Genomic DNA, 22,427 nt, shown 5'->3' on the forward strand with positions numbered 1-22,427 from the left:
TACCGTACTGGGAGCATCTTAGTAAAATTTGTGTAATTGAGCTACAGTAACCACCCAAACGAATGTACAGCTGTACACCCCTCTTTTTTACATGGCGTCTCAGGGCGCTATGTCACCCTAGTTTTTTTTTAATTTACGGATTAACCATAACAGCTAGTTTAATTATAAAAATATTGTCGCGGGTAAAAAAGGGTAAATGTTTATCTCTTCACAGAGATGTTTCACCCGCTCATTGAACTACGCTGCGACCGTGGGAATGAATCATTGCAGATAATCAGCGCTAGAAGTAGATACGGAGGCATGTGCTCCGGAAGGGGCGTAATTAGCATAGCAGTATAAATGGAAGTGTAAAATTCGGAAAAAGACGAGTTCCCTGGTTTCCCAAGAGGTCTTCAGACGCTTCTCCAACTTTTGGTAATGGTTATCCCTTTTGTTTGAGTTAAACCATTGTTTAGAATTTAAGTCATCACTTGTTGTATTCGTTTGTTCTTGTCCTAATACAACTCGTGTGACAATTGGTGGAGACGCAGCTCGTTACCCGTAAGTGACGAATTTGTGCTGCAGAGTTTTAATTTTTGAGACGCAGCTCGTTACCAGTAAGTAACGAATTTGGGCTGTGGTGTGGCAATTGTTGAAGACGCAGCTCGTTGCCTGAGAGTAAACGAAGTCGTGCTGCAGTCATTGTTAGCCGATGCCGAAGAGGACCAACCAACGGCTACCTAGTTTCCCAAGAGACCCCAGCCGACGATTACATACGCTTCGAGAACTGCCAAGCGTTCCGGTAGAAACTTCACCTACCCCAGCCTCATCGTTGGAGAGTGGAACTTCCTTTGTTGGTGAAGCCCTAAATTTTGAAGGTCCTATTCCAAAGGACCATTTGACCGAAGAAGCTGACAGTCAGGGTGAATCAGTCGAGACTGGAAGAGATTCAGACTCGGATTCAGAAACCGAGGTCGTTTTGAGAGCTGCAAGTCCAGTTGTTCCAGTCAGTGGACAACAATTTATAGTGCCATCAGGGAATATTGTGCAGCCACAAAGTCAAGCTATGGCAGCTGTCAGAAAATTTATTAGCCCGCCTATCTTTCGAGGTAGTTCGGATGAAGATGCGTGCCAATGGATGTAGCGCTACGAGACAATTTCCTCCCATAATGGATGGGGTGACGCCGAAAAACGTAATAACTTCAATATGTACTTGGACGATACTGCAAGAAACTGGTTCCTGTGTGCAAGAATCCAGAACGACTGGGAAGACACGACAACACAACCTGCTGCAGGAGGGAACCCTGCCACATTTGCAGTTACCGGCCTTCGTTCGATGTTTTTAAAAGAGTTTCAACCGGACAACTATGGCCTTTTCCAAGAAACAAGACTAAGAAGCAGAACACAAGGAATGGATGAGCCAACTGTTAGGTACTATTATGAGATCCTCAACCTTTGCAGACTGGTCGACTCGAATATGTCCGAAGCACACCGATTGGAGCACCTTTTTCGTGGCCTTCGACCAGCTCTTCTTAGAAAAATTTACCCGTTGAAACCTAAAACATGTGAAGAGTTTTTAACACTGGCAAAAGCTTATACGGAAGCGTCGCTCATGTCAGAAGCAAGAGGATGGAAGGATGCGGCAATGGAACCATAGAAACCTCTTGAGCAGGCACCAAACCTTTCCGTCGTCTATCCAGACCAGCAAGCATAATTTATGAAGTCAATGCGTGAGTTAATCCAAGACACGCGTGAAAAATTAATGGCAAAGGAGAAGAACGAGCAAGAGAAAGCAAAAGGGCCCTACAAGCCAAAAGGACGTTCTACTGACGGAAGACCATTTTGTTTCCATTGCAAGAAACCCGGGCACGTCGCTCAGCACTGTTTAAAAAATCCAGAATCTCCAAATTATAAAGCTCCGACACGGGATACAGCGCCAGCTACGCCGTCAACGGCGAATACAGCAGTAAATCTGGTGACCCAAGCTCCTAACGTACAGGAAGAAAAGCACCTGTTGAACTTCGATGGAACCAACTTGATTAAAGAACCTGTGTTTTGTGGTGAGGTGAATGCAACAGCAGTGATTGACACTGGTGCAGCAGTGACAGTTATCTCTCCTGAATTATTGAAGAAAACACAATTCGTTCAGCAGCCATGGAGTGGTTCCGGAATTATTCTCTCAAACGGTTCACGAGTGATGCCCGAAGGAGCAGCCGAAATCCTGGTGACGCACAAAAACAGATCTGTGAAAGGAAAAGCAATCGTTATGGCAATGTCAGGAATTGAACTTTTGATGGAGAATAATTTTCTCAAACAATTTGGATCTATACAGATTAATTACCAGGCGGATAAACCTCTTCTCACTATGGGTGATTAACCGCTTGCAGTAATCTCCCTACCTCCGAAGGAAGAAACAGAAGATACTGTGTTAGTATCCAACGAGCGTCAGGAAATTCCATCGTATTCAATTAAACCGGTTCCAACGAAAGTTTCTAGTAAACTGGAAGGCGCTTGTGTCCTGAAACCATCAGTTTCACTGATGGCCACGACAAGTCTGTCTACGGGTCACGCCCTTGTGCAGAAGGACCTGGAAAACATTCCTGTAGCAAATCTGTCTCCCAAATCAGTGTGGCTGGAGAAAGGTGTAACATTGGGGACTTTAGAAGAAATCCAAGAAGTGGAAAAAGCAGAAGAATCTGGTGAAGTTTCAGGAACAAATGCTACGATTGAAGAAATGGATGAAAAAACTAAAAAATTATTGGATAATTTGAAAAGCAGAATTGGAGAAAACCTGCACGAGGATCAAAATCGTGAGGTATTGAAAATTCTCAAAAGTTCCATCAGCTGTTTCGCATTTAGTGAAGATGATTTGGGGCACTGTACGTTGGTGGAGCACGACATTAACACTGGAGTTAACTCTCCAATTCACCAGCTTCCTTATAAGAGCGCCTGGAAGGAACGAGCTGTGATCCAGGAACAGGCGGAAGGAATGTTACGCCAGGGAATAATTGAACACTCGGACAGCCCTTGGTCTTCGCCTGTGGTCCTAGTAATGAAGAAAGATGGAACTTGGCGTTTTTGTGTTGATTATCGCAAACTTAATGCAGTGACCGTAAAAGATTCCTACCCGCCGCCTCGTGTGGCCGATACATTGAGCCGCCTGGAGGGGGCTACAATCTTCTCCAGCATGGATCTCCAATCCGGATATCACCAGGTGCCAGTTGCCAGAAAGGATAGACCGAAAACAGCTTTCGTAACTGCGGATGGATTATATCAGTTCCGTGCTCTTCCATTTGGATTAACTAATGCCCCGGGCACATTTCAGCGGGCAATGGATATTATTTTAGCCGGACTTCGATGGACAACGTGCCTGGTGTACCTAGATGACGTCATCGTCTACTCGGCAATGTTCGAACAACATTTGGAACGACTCCAATCAGTGCTGGATTGCCTTGCAAAAGCCAACCTGAAACTAAAATGGTCAAAGTGCTCATTTGTTAAGAATACATTAAAAGTATTGGGTCACGTCGTTACCAAGGAAGGTGTTGGTCCGGATCCTGAAAAACTAGAGGCGGTGGAAAATTTTCCATCTCCAGCGGTAGGCCATTCAACAGCAAATAAAGTCAACTTCAGTGAATCAGCATGGACAATCGTAACTGACCTCGATTTAGGGCCGGCTGGAGCAGCAATAGCTTACTTGCAACAGAAAATTCTCCAACAGCAAGCAGTGGCAGACAAGTGGAAACAGCAAGGGTCTCAACCCCAAAAAAAAAGCAGCCAAAAGAATTTTCAGCAAATTACGAGGTTTCTTGAAGGAACTGGAGAGCGTGACCGAGCAATTCACGACCGTGAAAGAAGCCTTAAACACCAACCCAAGAAACCGACGTAGTCTCATCGATGGAGGTGGATCAGCTCTCAAATGGCTTTTTGGCGTTTCAACACAGCAGGACCTAGAAGAATTAAACAGTCAGGTGGAACAGGTTAAACTGAATCAAAAGGAAATGATACACATTATGGACAAGCAAGCTACCGTTCTGAACGAATCGTTGTGGGAATCCAGAGACAACTCTCAGTTGATTAGAGAGCTCCGAGGACAGTTTGCGTCCCTGCAAAGCGTGACCGCACAATTATTAGAGTGGAATACAAAGCTAGAAGAGCTTGACTTAGACCATTTCGAGTATTTCTTCCAGTTGGACGACACATTTGAGGCGCTGAATCAAATCCTGCAATGGCTACACCAACTTGCCGATAGCCTCAACATAGGATTCAGTCTATTAGCAAACGGGCATTTAGCCCTCAAATTGTTTCCCCAGCACGATTTAACGCAGTGATTAAAAATGTCAACCGACAATTACCTAGACGATGGTCAATTTCCAGCGATGAGCTTTGGGTGGCTTATCGTGAATCCACAGTCACGGTGGCAGCATTGGAACATCATTTCAGGATCTTCATTCAGGTCCCTATCTTCGATCATGCTCAACAGTATAAGCTGTTTCAGATCATCAACCTGCCGGGGGCCGCAGATAATGGGTTTATTTCAACGTTGAAAACAACGCTACCCTGACGTCTATCATCTACTTCCAGGTATGGTCAGCCGTGTCCCGAGCTGAACGTTAGGGGAAATATGAATTGGAATGCCAAAAATTCAAAAAGGGGAAGAGGAAACGGGTTGTTCCAATTTGTACGTAGGTCCAATTTTTGAACCCAGCGATGGGCCTGCGCGATAAGCAATTAGCGGCGGCGCAGGCGGGATTGGACAACCATACAAAACTTCCCTTTCCTTAATGATCGGAGACGATAATAATTTTTTATAAAATCGATCAATCTCTAATTTAAGTTGACGATAAGAATTTTTATCAAAATCAACAACTATGATCATTCTGTGTTCACTATTTTTCGGTAAAGACTTTTGGAGGAGATGAAGTCTTGAAACCTGAAGGACCTTTTTTGCGGCTGATTGTAAAACCGAAAAAGGGAAACCCCGGTAGCGGAAACGTTTTAAAAGGACGATTGCTTCGCGTCGGAAATCTTCATAAAAGGTACAATTTCTTTTCAACCGAATAAGTTGGGAATAGGGAATTGCTTTTCTCGATGCTAGCGTATGATAAGAGTCCCAATGAACAAATTGGGTACCTTCCATAGGTTTTTTGTATAGTTTTGATGAGATGGAACCATCCGGATCAATGGAGAGGGTAAGGTCGAGCGCTTCGATAGATTTACCGCCGATGACGAAAGTCAGACGGATATCATCATCAACTATCAGCCGAAAAATTTCGGTGATGGCCTCGGGAGGTCCTACCCATATACCAATCAAATCATCAATATAGCGCCCCAGGTAAAGAAGACCTGGGGCGACAGAAGGGGTAACATGCACGCAGTCCGGTAATACATAGTGCTATTAGCAAAGTATACCGACATACTGCACCCCATAGCCGTACCCTTAAGTTGGTGGAACCACAATTTTCCTGAAAGTGGAAAATATTGTTTTCCAAAATCGTTTTGAGGATCAACTCAAATAAGGGAGGAGGAGGGGGAGGAAGCCATTTTTTCTCAAGGCACCAATGCCATAGAATTAGAAAATTTTTTTCGTAAAATTTTCGGCTGGCCGCCACACCTTCGTTCCACGGTATCGAGGGATACAAGCTTTCGACGTCAGCCGAAAAAAGAATTCCTTCAGATGGTAATTTTTTAATTTTTTTAACATCATTGATGAGCGAGGTTGTGTCCATTAACGAATGTGGAATCTTGGTTAACAACGGAGAAGTAAGGGTTGCCAGATAAATATCGAGAGACTTAAAGAGCGAGCCAATGGCAGCCATAATAGGACGACCAGGAAAAGTTCCCGTATCCAACCTTTTTTCTTTATGGATTTTAGGTAGGAAATAGATACAGGGAATTTTTGATTCTTCATTACGAAGACGAGAATATTCGCTGGCAGTAATACAAGTGGACTTGAGTAGACATTGGATCAAGTGGAGTTTGGTTTTCTTTAAGTCCGCCATCTTGTCTTCAGCAGCGGTTCGCGAAAGCGGGAGATAAGTGGCGACATCTTCGAGTTAGCGGAGGGCTTCGGAACTATAGTTTTTTCGGCTCCAAATGACGGTTTTCCCACCCTTGTCGGCTTTAAGGACAAACCAACGAGGGTCACGAGTGAACAGCTTCCAATCTTGTAAAAGATTTGGTAAAACATTATTGAAACGGCGTGAAACAAATTTGCACCGTTCAAAATAATCCTTCCAGATTGGAGTATCAGCTGTTAGGGGGCCATCAGGTGTCCAAGACGATTTTAGGTAATCAGAAACGGCACTTCTGGGAGCTTTTACCGTATTTTTAATTTGCCAAAAAAGCCTCAGGTTGATCAGACGCTTAAAATTTAGAAGATCCATATTGAGTTTATCTTGGTCAAAAGGGTACCAGGGAATAAACGAGAGGCCCAAAAGAAAGCCTTGCTTAATGGAAACACTAAGTTCAGCTTGGGCGTCATTCAGTAAGATTTCGTTTAAAAGTGTCTGTTGTGAAAAAATTTTCCGTCGCCGTCGGAGAAAAATTCTTCTTTCAACCCATGTGAATGAGTTTTCATGGGGTGTGGGTAGTGATGAAAAAGTCGGTGATGATGTCGACGAGCCTCGTTTTTTGGAAAAAGTCGATCCAAACTGGTTCCCGTTGAAGGTTGGTTCATAGGTCTTGAACCGGGTCGCGTTCCGGTGACGGGGTGCTTGTTAACGGGTTGGGGTGGAACAGTTTTTTTCCGCGACGATTTTCTAGTCGGACGTTTGTTCAAAACCGGTGTGTCCATAGTTTTCGCTTGAGATGCTCCGTTGACAAAAATTGGTGTAACGGGTTGAGCAGGTCGGGGCGGTGAACAGTTCCGTGAACCCAAAGGTTGGTAAAAATCGAGTAGAGAGCCGTCTTGTTTGTGGACGGTTAGACACCTAAGGCGAATATTCTTGTACTCGATGATGGCCTGAATTTGATCTTGACTTGGCGTCCAAACAGCCAAGATGTCTTCAATTTGGGTAAAAATTATTTTTCCAAGGGCGAGTTCTTTAGCCTCAATGAGATGGGTACTTAGTGCGCGGGCACAAGCACTCATTGTAGCATTCAGTTTGGAAATAAAATTTTCGGAAACTGTTCGGTGGACAGCTGGAAACCGAATGATTTGTGGAAGAGGGGCCAAAAATGGCCTATCATCAGCTAGTAAAACCGCGTGATGCTGCCGCGCTTGTAGAATGGCGGAGTAGTCAGCAATAATGCGGGCAAGTTGATTAACTCTAGGATCAATGGCCGTACTCAAAGTGATAGGCGATGGTAAAATGTCTATCAAATTTTTCGGGTTTGAAAAAACTTCGGTCGAAGCCAGAATATTGTTGAGAAAGACCAGGGCGGTCATAGGGACGGGAGGGTGGGAAGAAAAAGACATAATGGGTTCAGTGGCGGAATTATTTCCAGATGACTGGGCGACCATTTTGAAGAGTAATGTAACCAGGTTCAAAATGGTCGTCATCAAATGGAAATTCATCCAATGAAAAAGCCAAAAGTCAATAGAGGAAAAGCACTCAAACACTGACACAGAGACACCAAAAAAGTGTAACGCAGTAGAACAGGGCTTTTCCAAATGCCCTACACAACAAAAAAGGATGTAAAATAAAATAAAACAAAACACTGGATGCTTTCTGAATTTTGTAAAAAAACTTTTATTTAAAACACCCAATCGCGACGGCTACAAAGCCTCAAGTTGGGATAAAAGTCGAAACAGAAAGAACTCAAACATACAAAATTTCGAGCATTAAATAGCCGGAAAAAAGTAGGCTGGGCTACAGCATCCAGTGGGTGTGGCGAATCTCGTGCGCTTATTGGAAAAGATGGCTGCCGAAGTGCACGTTTTTCAGACTTCGTACCGTGGGAAGTCCAAGCTCCAATTCGTTGAGGGTCCAAGGTTGAACGCAAGGTTCATTGAACTTGGGCCAGCTGCAACACTTGCGAAATCAGTGTGAAAGAAAACAAAAAAGAAAGGCACAAAAAAATGGAAGCCAAAATACTGGCAATCAAAAGAATATGCACAAGTTCACACAAAGATGACAAGAGATAGCCTTAAAAAAGCAATTAAAGACATTAAAGGAAGGGTACACAAAAAAGGCGGTAAATTCACTAGGCAAAAAACAGTAGAAGAAATCGAAAAGATCGAGATCAATAAACATGAGTTTTTTGATGAGACCAATCAGAATGTGGCCCTTGGCACGAGTAACATGAAAACGTGTTAAAAAATCGAGTTAAGTTAAGGCAAATCAATCAGAATAGGAAAAAACCGCAATTTTCTGAGAGCCGGCACTCGATTTTTGTAAAAAACCAAAAGGGGTCATACATTTTCAGAGCTAGTTTTCGAACCAGTCAAGATATTCCAAAACCAAAGGTAATCTATGGTGCGGAATGGAATGGCGAGTCAGGCAAGACCCTTGAAAACGTCGTGTGATAATTTTAAGACGGTCAAACACGTGAAAACGTGAAAAAACGCGCATCGGCCGGGTAGCAACACTAATTCTAGACTTAAAAATCACAAAATGAAGGATTGTTAAAAAAACAGGCAATAAAAGTGATGCTAAGAAGGTGCTGAAACCAAAATGAGCAAAAGAAATGGCGTGAATCGATTAGAAATACCTTAAAAGGTGATTAAAAGAAACACATAGGCTCTAATGGTAAACCCGCGGCGAAGCCGCGGTGGTTCAGAAAAAATGGCCGTAAAGGTAAGTAAAAATGCATACGGAATAAAAATAAACACATGAATAGATAGCCAGATGAGTAACGAACAATAATCAGTGATTAAAATTATTGTGGCATAACGGAAAATGCCCGAAAATGGGAGTCAAAATTGATGCTTGTGGAAAATTTGGGGCTTTCAAAAAAGTGAAGTTATTTTTCGAAAAGATAGGAACATGGAAAGTGGAAAACAAAATCGAAACTCCCGCGTCGCCGAAGGAAACGTATCCAATAAGCCACTAACAATTTACTAACAGATAGCTAGCATACTGATAAAAATAATTTGGTGTTTCTATATTCTACCCGATTACCAGACCCGATAATGAGAATAACGAGTAATGGAAAGACTCTATTTTGTATTGCAAAAATTGTTCTACTTAGCCGGGGAGGGGGGGGAGGGGTAGGGAACTCTAAAGATAAACATTCTACACTTTTTCCAGACATTTAATACCTAGGGCAAAAAAAAAAGGTGTCAGGACTGATATTACCCAACCCCCCTTCTAATGATTTTACGCCAAAACCACCCTACCTCTCCTTAAAAAGGTGAACTATTAATTTTTTCGACCCACAGATGGCTTTTTCAAAATAAATCGGTGTTCACCTTTTTGTGCAGGAACGTACTTCATGGTAACGCCAGAGTAATAGAATACTGGTGTAGCCACGGCCATGTTAACTCCCCCTCTCGGATTTTTTCCCAAAAGTTGTTGCCAATTTCGCGTATCGATTGTGAGAAAATGAGGCAAGATATCGATTTAAGTGTCCCATAACCGTAACTGCCACCTATGAATTGAGTTTTAAGGGTTGTTATTTAAAATCGTAAACTTTTACTTTTTTCACACTAATTAATTAAGCCAATTTTTGTTTACTTTCTGAAGTACAGACGACGAAAATGAGCGAAAACATAGCGAAAACGTAATACATCACAAGTTCACAACACAGCCGCTGTGGCGCTTTCGGCTTGCACTCTTTTGGGCGAGTTACCAAAAGGACTCCAGGGTAAACGACTTTTGGTTGCAGGTTTCCGACACTTGGACATCTGGCACACGACGCCAGGACATCTTCCCATCGACTTCAGGACTAGTGGTTCCCGACATTTGGACACAACAACAAAATGTTGCTGAACCCAATTAGCAGAATACTCGACCAGTACTCAGCGACGAAAAGACTTCCAGTTAAACGACGAGTGGACTCCCAGGCAATCGACGTTCGAACTCCCGGGTAATAGACGTTTGGAATCTTTTTGTTTTTGTTTTCTTTTTTTTCGAGTGTTCTTTACGACATAGGAACTCCTCATCCAGCGACAAAAGGACTCCCAATCCAGTGACGCACGGATTTGCTTATTTGTTGCAGCTAAAGGATCGTTAAGAACATAGGTATTTTTCATTGACTATAATTATTGTATAGATATTTGTGCTTACATTTATCGGCTGAATAACTTATTTATTTTTATTATAGAAGAAAAATTTAATTACAATTATGTAAATATTTTACTCTGAAATGGAACGAACATGGGTAACCATGTTTGTTCCAGTCAGACTTCTTTCCCTTCTTCCATTCTGAAATGGAACGAACATGGGTAACCATGTTTGGAACGAACATGGGTAACCATGTTTGTTCCAGTCAGACTTCTTTCCCTTCTTGTATTCTACACCAAATTGTACTATACACGTGAGTGGCGATATGCACGTAATGCTACAGTTCACCGCAAAGCCAAAGCAGAATGTCACAGGTGAGAAGAGGTTATCTTTTATGAATAAGATTAAGCATATTCCTAAAATTCATTTATGCAGACCTACAAAAGCCAAAATGAAAGAAGTTTTCTGCAACCAAAATCCATTTGTACCCACAGTTGCAGGTCCACAGCAGCACAGGCAGTCAGACACACTGTACACAAACAGTTTGTAGTTCAAATTTTAATGTATTAAACAACATAAATACAAAATTCTTCGTTCACGGTTGGACAATTTTTCTGGGTAGATTCACATATGGCAATCACGATCAAACGTAAATTTAAACAGTGCTTGGTTACACTTCGGCAGGACATAAGGAAAAATAAAAAAAAATAATAACTTAAAAAATAACACAAGGCTTAAAAAATAACACAGGCAAGGAAGCCCCTTAAACAACTGCTTGCCGTCCACGAACTCCAGGCCTTCGCTGGCCAGACATTCTTGCGATTTCACAAAATTCTGGACTAATTCGTAAACAGCACTTTGGTTTTCGTTAAAGGACATGTCCAAAAAGTAAATAAAACAATGACACAATTATTGCAAGTGGCTCTAAACTCACGTAATTGTATTCAATTTTTTTACATTACAGTAATAAGAGAATCTATAATCTAGCCGATAAATCCAAGCTATAAATATAAGATAAATATAAGCTAGACAATAATTACAATGAAATATGAAGACCAATCGAATTTAAAATACTTACCGAAAGAAAAAGAGTCCAAACGTCGCTGGCCCGGGAGTTCACTTGTCGTAATCTCGTAAAGGACTTGCTGGGTTCAGCAACATTTCATCAGAGTAATAGAATACTGGTGTAGCCACGCTTATGGCGGGCCCTCCCATTGCCTTTTTGGCCTGAAAGTCTTTCTGTCCCATAACGAAAGCGCCACGGCGGCTGTGTTGTGAACTTGTGATGTATTACGTTTTCGCTATGTTTTCGCTCATTTTCGTCGTCTGTACTTCAGAAAGTAAACAAAAAGTGGCTTAATTAATTAGTGTGAAAAAAAGTATGTACAAACATATGGGTTGTTATAACAATAACAACCCTTAAAACTCAATTCATAGGTGGCGTTACGGTTATGGGAAGCTTAAATCGATATCTTGCCTCATTTTCTCACAATCGATACGCGAAATTGGCAACAACTTTTGGGAAAAAATCCGAGAGGGGGAGTTAACATGGCGCGACAATGAAATCAGACTAAGTATCTGATTTCATTGTCGCGCCCAAACGTCGAGAACCAGTAGTCCTAACGTCGCTAGACAGATGTCCTCCTGTCGCGAACCGGTCGTCCAAGTGTCGAGTGCCAGATGTCCAAGTGTTGGAAAACCTGGAGTCCTTTGGGCAACTAGCCCAAAAGTCCCTATCCCATTCAAGTTTACAGGCCTTAACCATTAAGTAGGCCTTGGAATGTCATGGCAACTGGATATTGTTTGTAGCAGACTTTAATTTGTTATTTCATATTTTTGTTAAAAACCCCAAGAAAGTGCTCTTTTCGATTGCTTTTGATATTATATCTCATGGAAAGAGCGCCATGGTGATTAATAACTATAATGGCCAACCTCATTCACCTGCTGCAGGATTTTAATCCGGGGTATGATGAAAAGAAAAAATTATGATCAAGTCTAATAATCGTCTTTATCCGTAGTGCTCAAATGTATTGATATTTCTTATTACTCCTTCCTTTCTTACAGAAAATTTTTAGTTTATCTTAGTCTTCTAATATTTGTTGCCTTACTTTCACTGCGTTTTGATGGTGTTACCAAGATAAATTATTGGGCTGTCTTTTCACCCCTGTGGATCATGCATGGAATGGTGAGAAAACTATGGTCTCTGTATATTGTTACAAATTATAATTTGTATCTTTTTATGCTGTAGGTACTTATTGGTGCTGGGGTTGGTTCCATTGCCTGGTGGAAATATCCTGCCAGCCGGATTGACCCTGAATCTTACATTCATTTTAAGTCCATGCTGGTTTCTTCAAGTAAATAAAGTACTATTATCAATTTTGAGACAATTTCAAATCAAGTTTACAAATTTAATTTCATAATTTAGGCCTTCATCTCCTCCTAATCTTCTTTGAAGTTCTAGCATGTGACAAACTTCAGAGTTCAAGACACATCTGGGTTTTGGTTTTTCTTCCAGTATTATTCCTGTCAATAATTTGTATTGCAGTCTCAATTTGGGCTCTAAAGCATGAGCGTCCATTTGAGGTATGGTAACTATCATAAAAAATTTATAGAACAGCAGTATCTTAGGGAGACTTTTGTTGGAGGTGGAACTTTTTCTTGCTGTGAATTTGCTACAGTTGATTTTCATTCCACTCAAATTGGTAAATCCTGTTTGTGCAATGTAATGTTACAAAACCGAAGTTAGAGATTGTTGTTAGGATGGAGTTATCACGTGGAAATGGGAGTTGGTTTTTATACCTATCTGGATTATATACGGAGCTGCAATTATTGGTGTCTCCTATTCCATACTCTTGGCAGCTTTGTTTTCGCGATCAGTTAACATCACCAGTGATCAGAGACGAGCTTCCACTCATGCCGCATCAGGTTACGTGTTGTTGGTAATCCCTAGCCTCATTTCAGTGGTAAAGTGGTTTTCGTTAAAACTTCCGTGCTTTTAGGATTATCTTTTACTATTTAATTGCCTTTTCAGATTTTACTCACTAAAAAACTGAATGGAGACCTTCAGCTGTCATATTCTGTTGTCAACATACCACTTCTAATCGCTTTGACATCCCTTGTTTTGCGTTCTTTCACTGGAAAAGGAGGGAATCTCTGTAAGTATGGCTTCCTATGCCCTTCGTCTTTGCTACAAATTAATTGATGACTTTTTGTATGGCATTCTATTACATTTTGAAAGACATCTTTTACTATCATTCAGGGTGGTGTGGAATGCAAAAAGATTTTTGTGTATTCTTATTGGATTTCTTCCCTTTCTTACGAGAGTATGGAAACGTTTCTTACCATCGTCAGTCATCCGAGCAGAGATCGTTCGAATCCAATGATACCCCGGAGGTCACCGTTATGTCACCTAACCGCTATTCACCCAATTTCTTTAGACCAAAGGTTAAAAATATAAATATTGATTCGCGGACCGTTGTGCCTGTTCTAATAATTGATTTACCTGATTAAGCTGTTTTGCGTTTGCGTGGCAAACACATTTTGCATGAGATTAAACCTTTTATAGTAAGTTGTGTTATTAAATTCTCATGTATTGAAAAAACCTACATTGATATTTATTCGTTTTCTTATCGTAAAGTAAAACTACGGATTGATTTGCTGAGAATGTCAAAATATGAAATTGTTAAAGTTTTCCATTATTTACTAGTTAATCTAGTTCGATTAAATTTACTTCTGTGTTCCTGCATCTGCGAATGGATGGTGAACAATCAGCTACCCATCACTAAATATTGACCAAGATGAAATTACAAAATAGAGCAAAATAAGAGGCTGCGTAATTTAAAGTAATTTCGTTCACATGGAGAGAGCATGATTCATTCTTTCAATGCTATTTTTGCAGAGAAACTCGTCGTTGTGCTAGGAAAATTAAGAGAATACCGTCAAATTTAGCACTTTTCTCCTTTACTGAAAATCCGAACTGTAACGTAGTGTTTATTAATGGCAAATGTTGTTATTACCTATACTTCGGAAGTATTGTTATTATCATATCGCATTTGAACACAGAAGCCCCAGTTTTAAAAGTAGTTGTTGCATCTACAAAAGCGTTGGCACACATGGATGCCGAAACTGCATGAAGCTTAACAAATAGACACGTGATATGCTTACTTCTGAATCACTAGTAAGTAAAAAGCAGCAGGATATACCCTAGAATCCCCCCCCCCCCCAAATGAAAGCCAACATGGTGACTCTCGTATTACTTTGTTGTTCTGCAAATTAAAATTCACGGCTCCTTCTCATGGTAAAACTGGCTTGTAAAGAGGCGATTATATACAGCAGTCGGAGTTTTATATTTCGTTGGTCCCAGTTTAGTGGTATGTCTTATGTTATATTATATTTGTGCCATTTTTATACCTTTATTTTCGACGTGTTAAACGCATGGTTGGCTTGTTGTCTGATTGCACAGAATGTCTTCAAGGATCTTCGGGTATATGCTTATGAGCACAGGCCGTACATACAAGGAATATTATTTGATCTTTGTACAATGATTTATGTATGCTTGAACTGGTGGTTCAAGTTAAACGGTTGTTATTGCGCAACAATTTCTATAAGATAAACTGTATCATGTACATGCACAGTGCATATTGTGACACCAAATTAATAATATAGATATAATGTATAGAGCTAGAGAACTATTTTGTAATAAAAGGCTGGATAAAACGAGCGCAGTCTGTTGGCTGATGCTTTTTGGCAAGCGCCGTTCAGAGCGGTTGTCAAATGCTTAATTTCTTTCTCACAAAATATGTCTTAAAGGAGTTCGACAATATTTCCTCCTACGCCTTAACCATTCCAAACTATTTCAGATCCCCATCAGTACATGCTAACCCAAACCGGGCAAACTGTTTAGAACTAATAATAAAAGATTTTTGAATAGCTTATATTCTATTTCACGTAGCAGTACGATATGGATTAAGATGGAATTCCGAAGACTGTCCTACATGATAATTGCAAGATAACTGAAGCTATTTTATACTGAATTACGAAGATGTTTTGTTTTGTTGTTTGACAACAATTTAACATTTTTAGCATAAGGTGTTTTAAATATGGCACCTCCGTTGTTTGCCCGTTCCGCATCCGCACTTTCGCGTTTCAATGCTTACGAGACATAGAGGAGTTGGGGCACTTTGAAATATTTTGAAGGTCGTTAGTGGTTGCCGTCAAGGTCCAGATAGGTTGACGCCAATTTTTACCCTTTCCTTGAGGCATCTGATAATACCTGCTATTCTTGCTTCGCCTTTGCAGCAGCCATCATCTATAGACCGAAGAAGTGATAAAAGAGGTATAGAAATAATAATATTTTGCAAAGGAGGGCAAGACAAAGAATTCACCCATTTGGTTTGCTTGTTTCCGGGTTTTACGTGTCATTCTTTGCTTACAGGCATAATGTCAGTAAAGGCAGCTCGTCGATTTTATCGTGTCGACAGTGCCCATGACCTTCAGTTCCTACATTCTGGAGAGTCTGCATCAGCTGAGAATAGATGGACATTTGAAATAGCATGGGAAGTTGCAAATAAAGGTATGGTTAGTCTGTCTATCCTAAAACAGTCATGCCCTCAAATTTATAGTAATGTCTTAATAAATTCTATCATGTATGCACAGCCAGAATGTAAGTATGTTCTGTAATTACTATATTCAAGTATGATCAGTACTCCCCATGATTGTAAAGCTTTTCAGAAGCTTTTTAAAGTGGAGCTCTCTGCATTTCTTGTGTATAAAGTTTTATTCTTAATTGGGAAAATGAGTTATTTTGTTATTTACAGTTGGGGGAATATACACGGTGATTCGATCCAAAGCAAGTGCATCAGTGGAAGAATTAGGTGATCATTATATACTTCTTGGCCCCTATAAAGAACATTGTGCCAAGCAAGAAGTAGAAACCTTTGAGTTGCCTCAAGGTACGCCTTTGGCCATAGCTGTCAAAAACCTTCGAGACCGTGGATTTAAAGTAATTTGTATTTCAGACTAACTTTGATTTGTGTAACTCTGCACTGTTTTAAAATGTAGATCAATTGTATGACGTAAAAGCTGTCTTAAAATCTTGGACACATTGTTTATGTTCACTAATTAATTTTTTTTGTCTTTTGAAATATGATGTACTTTTAGGTGGTTACTGGAAATTGGCTAGTTGATGGAAACCCATTGTTAGTGTTGTTTGATATTGGTTCAGCTGCCTGGAATCTTGATAACTACAAGAAAGAGTTGTTTGAAAAAAGTGGTGTTGGAATTCCACATCATGATACTGAGTCGAACGACGCCGTTATATTCGGATTCATGGCAGCCCAGTTTATCGCAGAGGTAACGCTTTTCATTCCCGTGAAAAATATGCCTGATACCAAAGTTTGTTTTATCTAAAATTGTAGTTCAACCACGCAGCCTTGCAAGAACATCAAACGTCTGATTCCGGTCCGGCGCCGCGCATCGTTGCGCACTTCCACGAATGGCTCGCTGGTATCGGCCTTGTTATGTTGAGACTATGGGGAATTCAAGTTGCCACTGTTTTCACCACCCACGCGACATTACTGGGTCGTTATCTGTGTGCCGGCAATATTGATTTTTACAACAACCTTGACAAGGTTGTATTACTATTTCGAAGGAAAAGAACGTTTGAGTTGACAATCTACATCTAAAATAGTTCGATATTGATGAGGAAGCCGGTAGACGACAGATTTACCATCGCTATTGTATGGAACGCGCCGCAACGCATTTAGCGCACACTTTTACCACTGTTTCAGAGATCACTGGATTAGAAGCAGAACATCTATTAAAGAGAAAACCTGACGTGATTACTCCTAACGGATTGAACGTCAAGAAATTTTCCGCTCTTCATGAATTTCAGAATCTCCATGCAATTTACAAGGAAAAAATTAACGAATTTGTCCGCGGTCATTTCTATGGGTCAGTACTTCACAATGGATTTACGTTCACCGCGTCTATTTTGGGTAACTTCTGATCATTCACGACCTTTCTTTTTGTTCCTATGCGCGTGGTAATTGACGTCACCGTGGATATTACCGTGTGGTATATCTAAAGCCATCTAGATTTTGATGTTGATCGCACACTGTATTTTTTTATCGCCGGACGTTATGAATTCGGAAACAAAGGAGCAGATGTTTTCATTGAAGCCTTGGCCCGCTTAAACCACATGCTCAAAGTACGGCATCATCGTCGATAGTTTTTGTTTCTTAGCTCCTTCTCACCTGCTTTGTCTTATCAAAACAAGGTCAGCGGTTCGGATAAAACAGTGGTAGCGTTCCTAATTTTCCCTGCCCGAACGCACAATTTCAACGTTGAAACGCTGCGTGGTCAGGCAGTTGTGAAAAGTCTTAGAGACACTATCCATGATATCCAGCTGAAAATTGGCAAGCGAATTTATGATATTTGCTTGAGGTGAGTGGAACCCTTGCAGATAGAGAAAATCAAAACTACTTCATTGTCATTGTTTTTTCATCTTAGCGGTCGACTTCCAGACGCCGACGAAATGCTCCAGAAAGAAGACACTGTGAGGTTGAAGCGTTGCATCTATGCGACTCAAAGGGACACACTACCTCCAATCACAACCCACAATGTTGTCGATGATGCCACCGATCCAGTTCTAAATAGTTTCCGTCGCTGCAGGCTTTTCAACGAGAAAAGTGATCGCGTGAAAGTATGTATTGAAGGCCCGGTGACTGATACGGTGTTTCAGTACAGTCCAATAACAAAGCACCAAAATCTTAGGTGATATTTCATCCAGAGTTCTTATCATCAACCAATCCTTTATTCGGTCTCGACTATGAGGATTTTGTCAGGGGATGTCATTTGGGGGTTTTCCCTAGTTACTATGAACCCTGGGGATACACTCCTGCAGAATGTACTGTGATGGGAATTCCGTCAATTTCAACTAACTTATCAGGTACCGCAGCAAACTATCGCCGCTCTTTTGTTTATGTTACGATTAGATATTTGGCTTTAGGTTTTGGATGTTTTATGGGTGACCATATTGCCGATCCGATGAGTTACGGAATTTACGTCGTAGATCGTCGCTTTATTTCTCTTGATGATTCTCTTAACCAACTTGCCCAGTATATGTTCGATTTTACGCGGCTTAATCGGCGACAACGTATCATTCAGCGCAACCGTACCGAACGGTTGTCTGATCTCCTTGACTGGCGAAACCTGTCTGTCGTAAGTTCGTTTTTTCTATTTTGTGGACAGGAATTATCGAGATAACGGTGACTCGCTTTCCTTCAGTATTATCGCAAAGCTCGTCAAATGGCTTTACATGCCGTTTTCCCCGAATTCGATGTAGACGAAGAAGACAATCGCAGTGGGGTCGGCAGACTGTCGTATCCACGACCCATTTCGGAGCCTCCCTCTCCGACATCTTCCCGCGCAACTACTCCAATCCCATCAGATCAGTCCGATGAAGACGACGAAGTCGATGATGAGCGCGAGGTAAATTGTTGACAGTAAAGGAAAAAAAAATTGTTTTCCCATTCTGTGACTAATTACATTTCAATCTAACAGCTTAGAGAATTAAGCGTTGGTGAAGACGAGAAGCGATGAGCTTGAAGATCTGAACAATCAGTAGTTGTGAAGAAAAAAAGGAATGACTGCTAGATTTAGCGGAGCGTAGTCAAGTTACTCAAAAGTACAGTCACACCTGTGAAATTATTAATCTTAATGTGCCATGGTTTAGGGTCTAGTATAAAAGCAGCGCATACATGATTATTAATATTTCTTGTTATTCTTAAGTGATTTGTTAGTTTTACACGCGTTGTGTTTCAGTTTCAAAAGCTTTCAGTCTCAATCTTGCCTTGTGGTGAGCCAGCCTGCGCACCATTAATCTAAATAGTCTCGATTAATTAGGCGTATATCTAGATGTAGTTCCAGTTCTGTTACAAATACATAATTTCCTGTTGAACTGTCGGATTCTATGCAAGCCAAAACTTTTACATGTATTTGGTTGTTGGTTCGTCTTTCCAACCAGGTTCCAACTTCCAAGTACCGCAGTTTATTTCGTCTGCTCGGCTCGCATTCTGTATTCTGTATCGTGTGATTAGAAGCTTCACTGTTAAACCCAGAGAAGCATAAATGAAGTATCCCTTACCTTCAGTAGTACATAGTATAGTAAAGATTGAGATACAGAGGCCATAGTAAAGATTGAGATACAGAGGCCATGTTTTGATGAACTACAGTTCACAATTTCTGAAAAGTGAACTTCGTTGAGGGAAAAAAGTTGTGATATGAGAACAAAGGCCCCGAAAATCTGAAGAGACAAAATCACTGTTTTATCTCATCTAAAAATACAAATTTACGGGCAGGTTTTTGGGTGTCAGCTGCCATATTTGCAGAAAACAACCAATCAAAATACGAGAAATCAAAACCGCGTTGCCGGTAAAAATCTAGCAGACGAAAAAAAAGGTGAATTTGGCCTGAGAAGTCTGAAGTCCGAACCAAACATCGGCATCTGTAATTCTGTATAACTCTTCGTCAAATTACACGAATACTAAAATTAACATTTTAACAGTAAGAATAAAGACTTGTGTGCTGAAGACAGACAAACGACCTTTACTGTAATGTCTGATGTCGAAGGTGAGTCTTATAATTCAATATAAACATTGTATACATCAAAGAGAACATGACATTTGTTATGTACCCTAGTGTTTAAGCCAGATACACTTATGAACATCGGAAAGAACTTTGCTCTTGTCACATTTTATGTTCTTCAGTTCTAAGTTGTTGCCATTTTCATATACCTGTATTAATGTTATTAATACTTGAAATAACTTAGAAACATCTTTGTTGAGTTTACAGATGACTTTATGTGTGCTGAAGATGAGGACTATGACCTGGTATGTTTCAAGTAACATATTTCAATATTTTATGTATTTCTCGGAGCATTTTCTTATGCATTATTTTAGGAATACTCTGAAGATAGCAATTCTGAGCCAGATGTTGATCTAGAAAACCAGTACTACAATTCCAAGGCATTGAAAGAAGATGAACCAAAAGCTGCACTTGCATCATTCCAAAAAGTTTTGGACTTGGAAATGCAGGGTGGAGAAAAAGGAGAGTGGGGTTTCAAAGCCCTTAAACAAATGATCAAAATTCTTTTTACCTTGGTAAGTTGTTACCACATATAATCTAAAATGCAATTGAACTTGTTCAACATTTTGTTGCTGTAGAATAACTATCCAGAAATGATGACACGGTACAAACAACTTTTGACATACATAAAGAGTGCAGTAACGAGGAACCACAGTGAGAAATCAATCAACTCTATCTTGGACTACATATCTACATCAAAACAAGTAAAAGATGGGCATTTTTCATATTCTTATTTTTAAAACATTAAATTTTACTGATTTTTGAAAGATGGAGCTTCTTCAGGATTTCTATGAGACAACATTAGATGCTCTAAAAGACGCAAAAAACGATCGACTTTGGTTCAAGACAAATTCAAAACTCGGAAAACTTTACTTCGATAGAGGAGATTACAACAAATTGGCGAAAATTCTCAAACAATTGCATCAGTCTTGTCAGGTAAAATTTTTGAAAATTCAGATTCCTTCGTGCCTAAATCGTCAATATTTCAAACGTTAAGTTACCTTACGTACTACATGAATTAATTTTGCAGACAGACGAAGGTGAAGATGATTTGAAGAAGGGAACTCAGCTTCTTGAGATATATGCTTTAGAGATTCAAATGTATACAGCGCAGAAAAACAACAAGAAACTAAAAGCATTGTATGAGCAATCTCTCCATATCAAGTCAGCTATACCACATCCATTGATTATGGGAGTTATTCGGGAGTGCGGTGGCAAAATGCATCTTCGTGAAGGTGAATTTGAGAAAGCTCATACAGACTTTTTTGAAGCTTTCAAAAACTACGACGAATCAGGAAGCCCAAGAAGAACTACTTGTTTAAAATATTTAGTTCTAGCCAACATGTAAGTTTTATTCCCCTATGAATGTTTACGGAAAACTAAATTAGAGTTTGTTGCTATTAACGTAGGTTAATGAAATCGGGCATTAATCCTTTCGACTCGCAAGAAGCTAAGCCTTACAAGAACGACCCCGAAATTTTAGCCATGACCAATTTAGTTTCAGCCTATCAAAACAATGATATTTCAGAGTTTGAGAAAATCCTTCGTCAAAATCATCGGAATATAATGGATGATCCTTTCATTCGCGAACATATTGAAGGTGAGCTACCCTTTTTTGAAGATTTAACATAATCGAAATAGTACTTTACTTTCTATTTCACAATTTTTTGGGATTTATTTTAAAGATTTGCTGCGTAATATTCGCACACAAGTTCTCATCAAACTCATTCGTCCCTATACACGGATTCATATCCCCTCTATCTCAAAAGAGCTAAATGTCGATGTTAATGAAGTAGAGAGCTTGTTAGTCGCTTGCATTCTCGACAAGTAAGTTTCGTATTTGCTCATTTCAGATTCAAGATGTTACTTATATTCAAGTGAATTTTTTATTCTTGTCACTCTTCTTAGCACGATCAAAGGGCGTATTGATCAAGTTAACCAAGTTCTTGAGTTGAATCAGCAACGACAAGGAACAGCCCGTTACAACGCTCTTGATAATTGGACTTATCAGTTGTCTTCTCTTCATTTGGCCATCGCAAACAAGATGGCCTAATGTTACTTGTGATGAGTTTATGGTATTCCCTGCTTTGCTGATGAAAAGTTTCTTTTTGTAATAGAAATACAGAATATGGCGATAATAAATCATTTTTCTTGGCCCATTCAATTCAGTAGGAAAAATTAAAATTTTTGATAATACTCCGCTAGTAACTCAAGTTGGCATTATTTGCTATGGAGACCAATTTTTGGTTTAGCATTCTCTGGTATCACTTTTTGAGCTTTGCGTTATCTGCTATAGTTTTAAATTTTCCATTTTAGCGAAATGGAAGTGTAAAACATTTTTATTTTCAAGGTGGAGCCGAAAAGGAAATAGTAGGAATGGCTAAATCCGTGAATGTCTTGAACTCGACTGCGAGACTAGCCATCTTTATAAGTAAAGAGGCATCAGCATCTCGACAAAAGGTTAGACCGGGCTTGTGGGCTTGCCGATGAAGGTAACATTGTTCTTGTTGAGGAACTCGCGATGAAGAGCAAAAATGTAGAAACATCCCAAAATAGCATTAGTTAGTGTTTGGTTTGGTTTTTAATTCCAGTTAGAAATAAAATGTGGTCAGTGAATTGACGCAAGACACCGTGGCTTGAGGAAAAGCAATGCGCGCTGAAGCACAGTTGACAATTTGGTCTGCACGTCTGAAG

General features: G+C 40.1%; 3 protein-coding genes and 3 long non-coding RNA genes across 9 annotated transcripts; 4 read left to right on the forward strand and 2 right to left on the reverse strand.

The window, feature by feature from the left end:
* The first annotated feature begins 9,725 nt into the window (after positions 1 to 9,725).
* Positions 9,726 to 10,686, forward strand: LOC116925117. 2 transcript variants are annotated; one of them, XR_006648364.1, is made up of 4 exons: positions 9,726 to 9,951; positions 10,017 to 10,106; positions 10,265 to 10,462; positions 10,524 to 10,686. It is a non-coding gene; the product is annotated as an uncharacterized LOC116925117 (long non-coding RNA). The 2 variants fall into 2 exon arrangements; XR_006648363.1 differs by having other exon boundaries at positions 9,734 to 10,106.
* On the reverse strand, positions 10,636 to 11,253 carry LOC123473912. Its single transcript, XR_006648367.1, has 2 exons — positions 11,167 to 11,253; positions 10,636 to 10,944 (listed from the first exon to the last, which is right to left on the reverse strand). It is a non-coding gene; the product is annotated as an uncharacterized LOC123473912 (long non-coding RNA).
* A 410-nt stretch (positions 11,254 to 11,663) lies between these two features.
* Positions 11,664 to 13,786, forward strand: LOC116924191 (transmembrane protein 185B). Of its 2 annotated transcripts, none has more exons than XM_032930689.2 (8): positions 11,664 to 12,052; positions 12,226 to 12,273; positions 12,337 to 12,442; positions 12,514 to 12,671; positions 12,734 to 12,790; positions 12,848 to 13,051; positions 13,120 to 13,243; positions 13,348 to 13,786. In XM_032930689.2, the coding sequence occupies exons 2-8, from the start codon at positions 12,262 to 12,264 to the stop codon at positions 13,596 to 13,598; spliced, it is 912 nt and encodes a 303-aa protein (XP_032786580.1). In that variant the 5' UTR covers positions 11,664 to 12,052; positions 12,226 to 12,261; the 3' UTR covers positions 13,599 to 13,786. The 2 variants fall into 2 exon arrangements, with proteins under 2 accessions (XP_032786580.1, XP_032786579.1); XM_032930688.2 differs by having other exon boundaries at positions 11,665 to 12,052; positions 12,153 to 12,273.
* Positions 13,787 to 15,263: 1,477 nt separating this feature from the next.
* LOC116925118 (glycogen [starch] synthase) lies at positions 15,264 to 19,047 on the forward strand. Of its 2 annotated transcripts, none has more exons than XM_032931739.2 (13): positions 15,264 to 15,423; positions 15,523 to 15,660; positions 15,905 to 16,089; positions 16,248 to 16,439; positions 16,505 to 16,717; positions 16,777 to 17,039; positions 17,175 to 17,295; positions 17,365 to 17,531; positions 17,598 to 17,790; positions 17,862 to 18,036; positions 18,097 to 18,308; positions 18,375 to 18,578; positions 18,651 to 19,047. In XM_032931739.2, exons 2-13 carry the CDS (start codon positions 15,528 to 15,530, stop codon positions 18,687 to 18,689), a joined length of 2,097 nt encoding a protein of 698 aa, XP_032787630.2. In that variant the 5' UTR covers positions 15,264 to 15,423; positions 15,523 to 15,527; the 3' UTR covers positions 18,690 to 19,047. The 2 variants fall into 2 exon arrangements, with proteins under 2 accessions (XP_032787630.2, XP_045031474.1); XM_045175539.1 differs by having other exon boundaries at positions 15,273 to 15,423; positions 15,523 to 15,750.
* Positions 18,861 to 19,372, reverse strand: LOC116925120. The gene is made up of 2 exons (XR_004395336.2): positions 19,234 to 19,372; positions 18,861 to 19,169 (listed from the first exon to the last, which is right to left on the reverse strand). It is a non-coding gene; the product is annotated as an uncharacterized LOC116925120 (long non-coding RNA).
* Positions 19,373 to 19,445: 73 nt separating this feature from the next.
* On the forward strand, positions 19,446 to 21,897 carry LOC116925119 (COP9 signalosome complex subunit 2). Its single transcript, XM_045175543.1, has 10 exons — positions 19,446 to 19,595; positions 19,654 to 19,718; positions 19,941 to 19,978; positions 20,048 to 20,248; positions 20,312 to 20,437; positions 20,502 to 20,669; positions 20,764 to 21,077; positions 21,143 to 21,333; positions 21,419 to 21,560; positions 21,642 to 21,897. Exons 2-10 carry the CDS (start codon positions 19,703 to 19,705, stop codon positions 21,784 to 21,786), a joined length of 1,341 nt encoding a protein of 446 aa, XP_045031478.1. The 5' UTR covers positions 19,446 to 19,595; positions 19,654 to 19,702; the 3' UTR covers positions 21,787 to 21,897.
* The last annotated feature ends 530 nt before the right edge of the window (positions 21,898 to 22,427 follow it).

The sequence above is a fragment of the Daphnia magna genome, linkage group LG6 (genome assembly GCF_020631705.1).
Source record: "Daphnia magna isolate NIES linkage group LG6, ASM2063170v1.1, whole genome shotgun sequence".
Classification (NCBI taxonomy): Eukaryota; Metazoa; Arthropoda; class Branchiopoda; order Diplostraca; family Daphniidae; genus Daphnia; species Daphnia magna.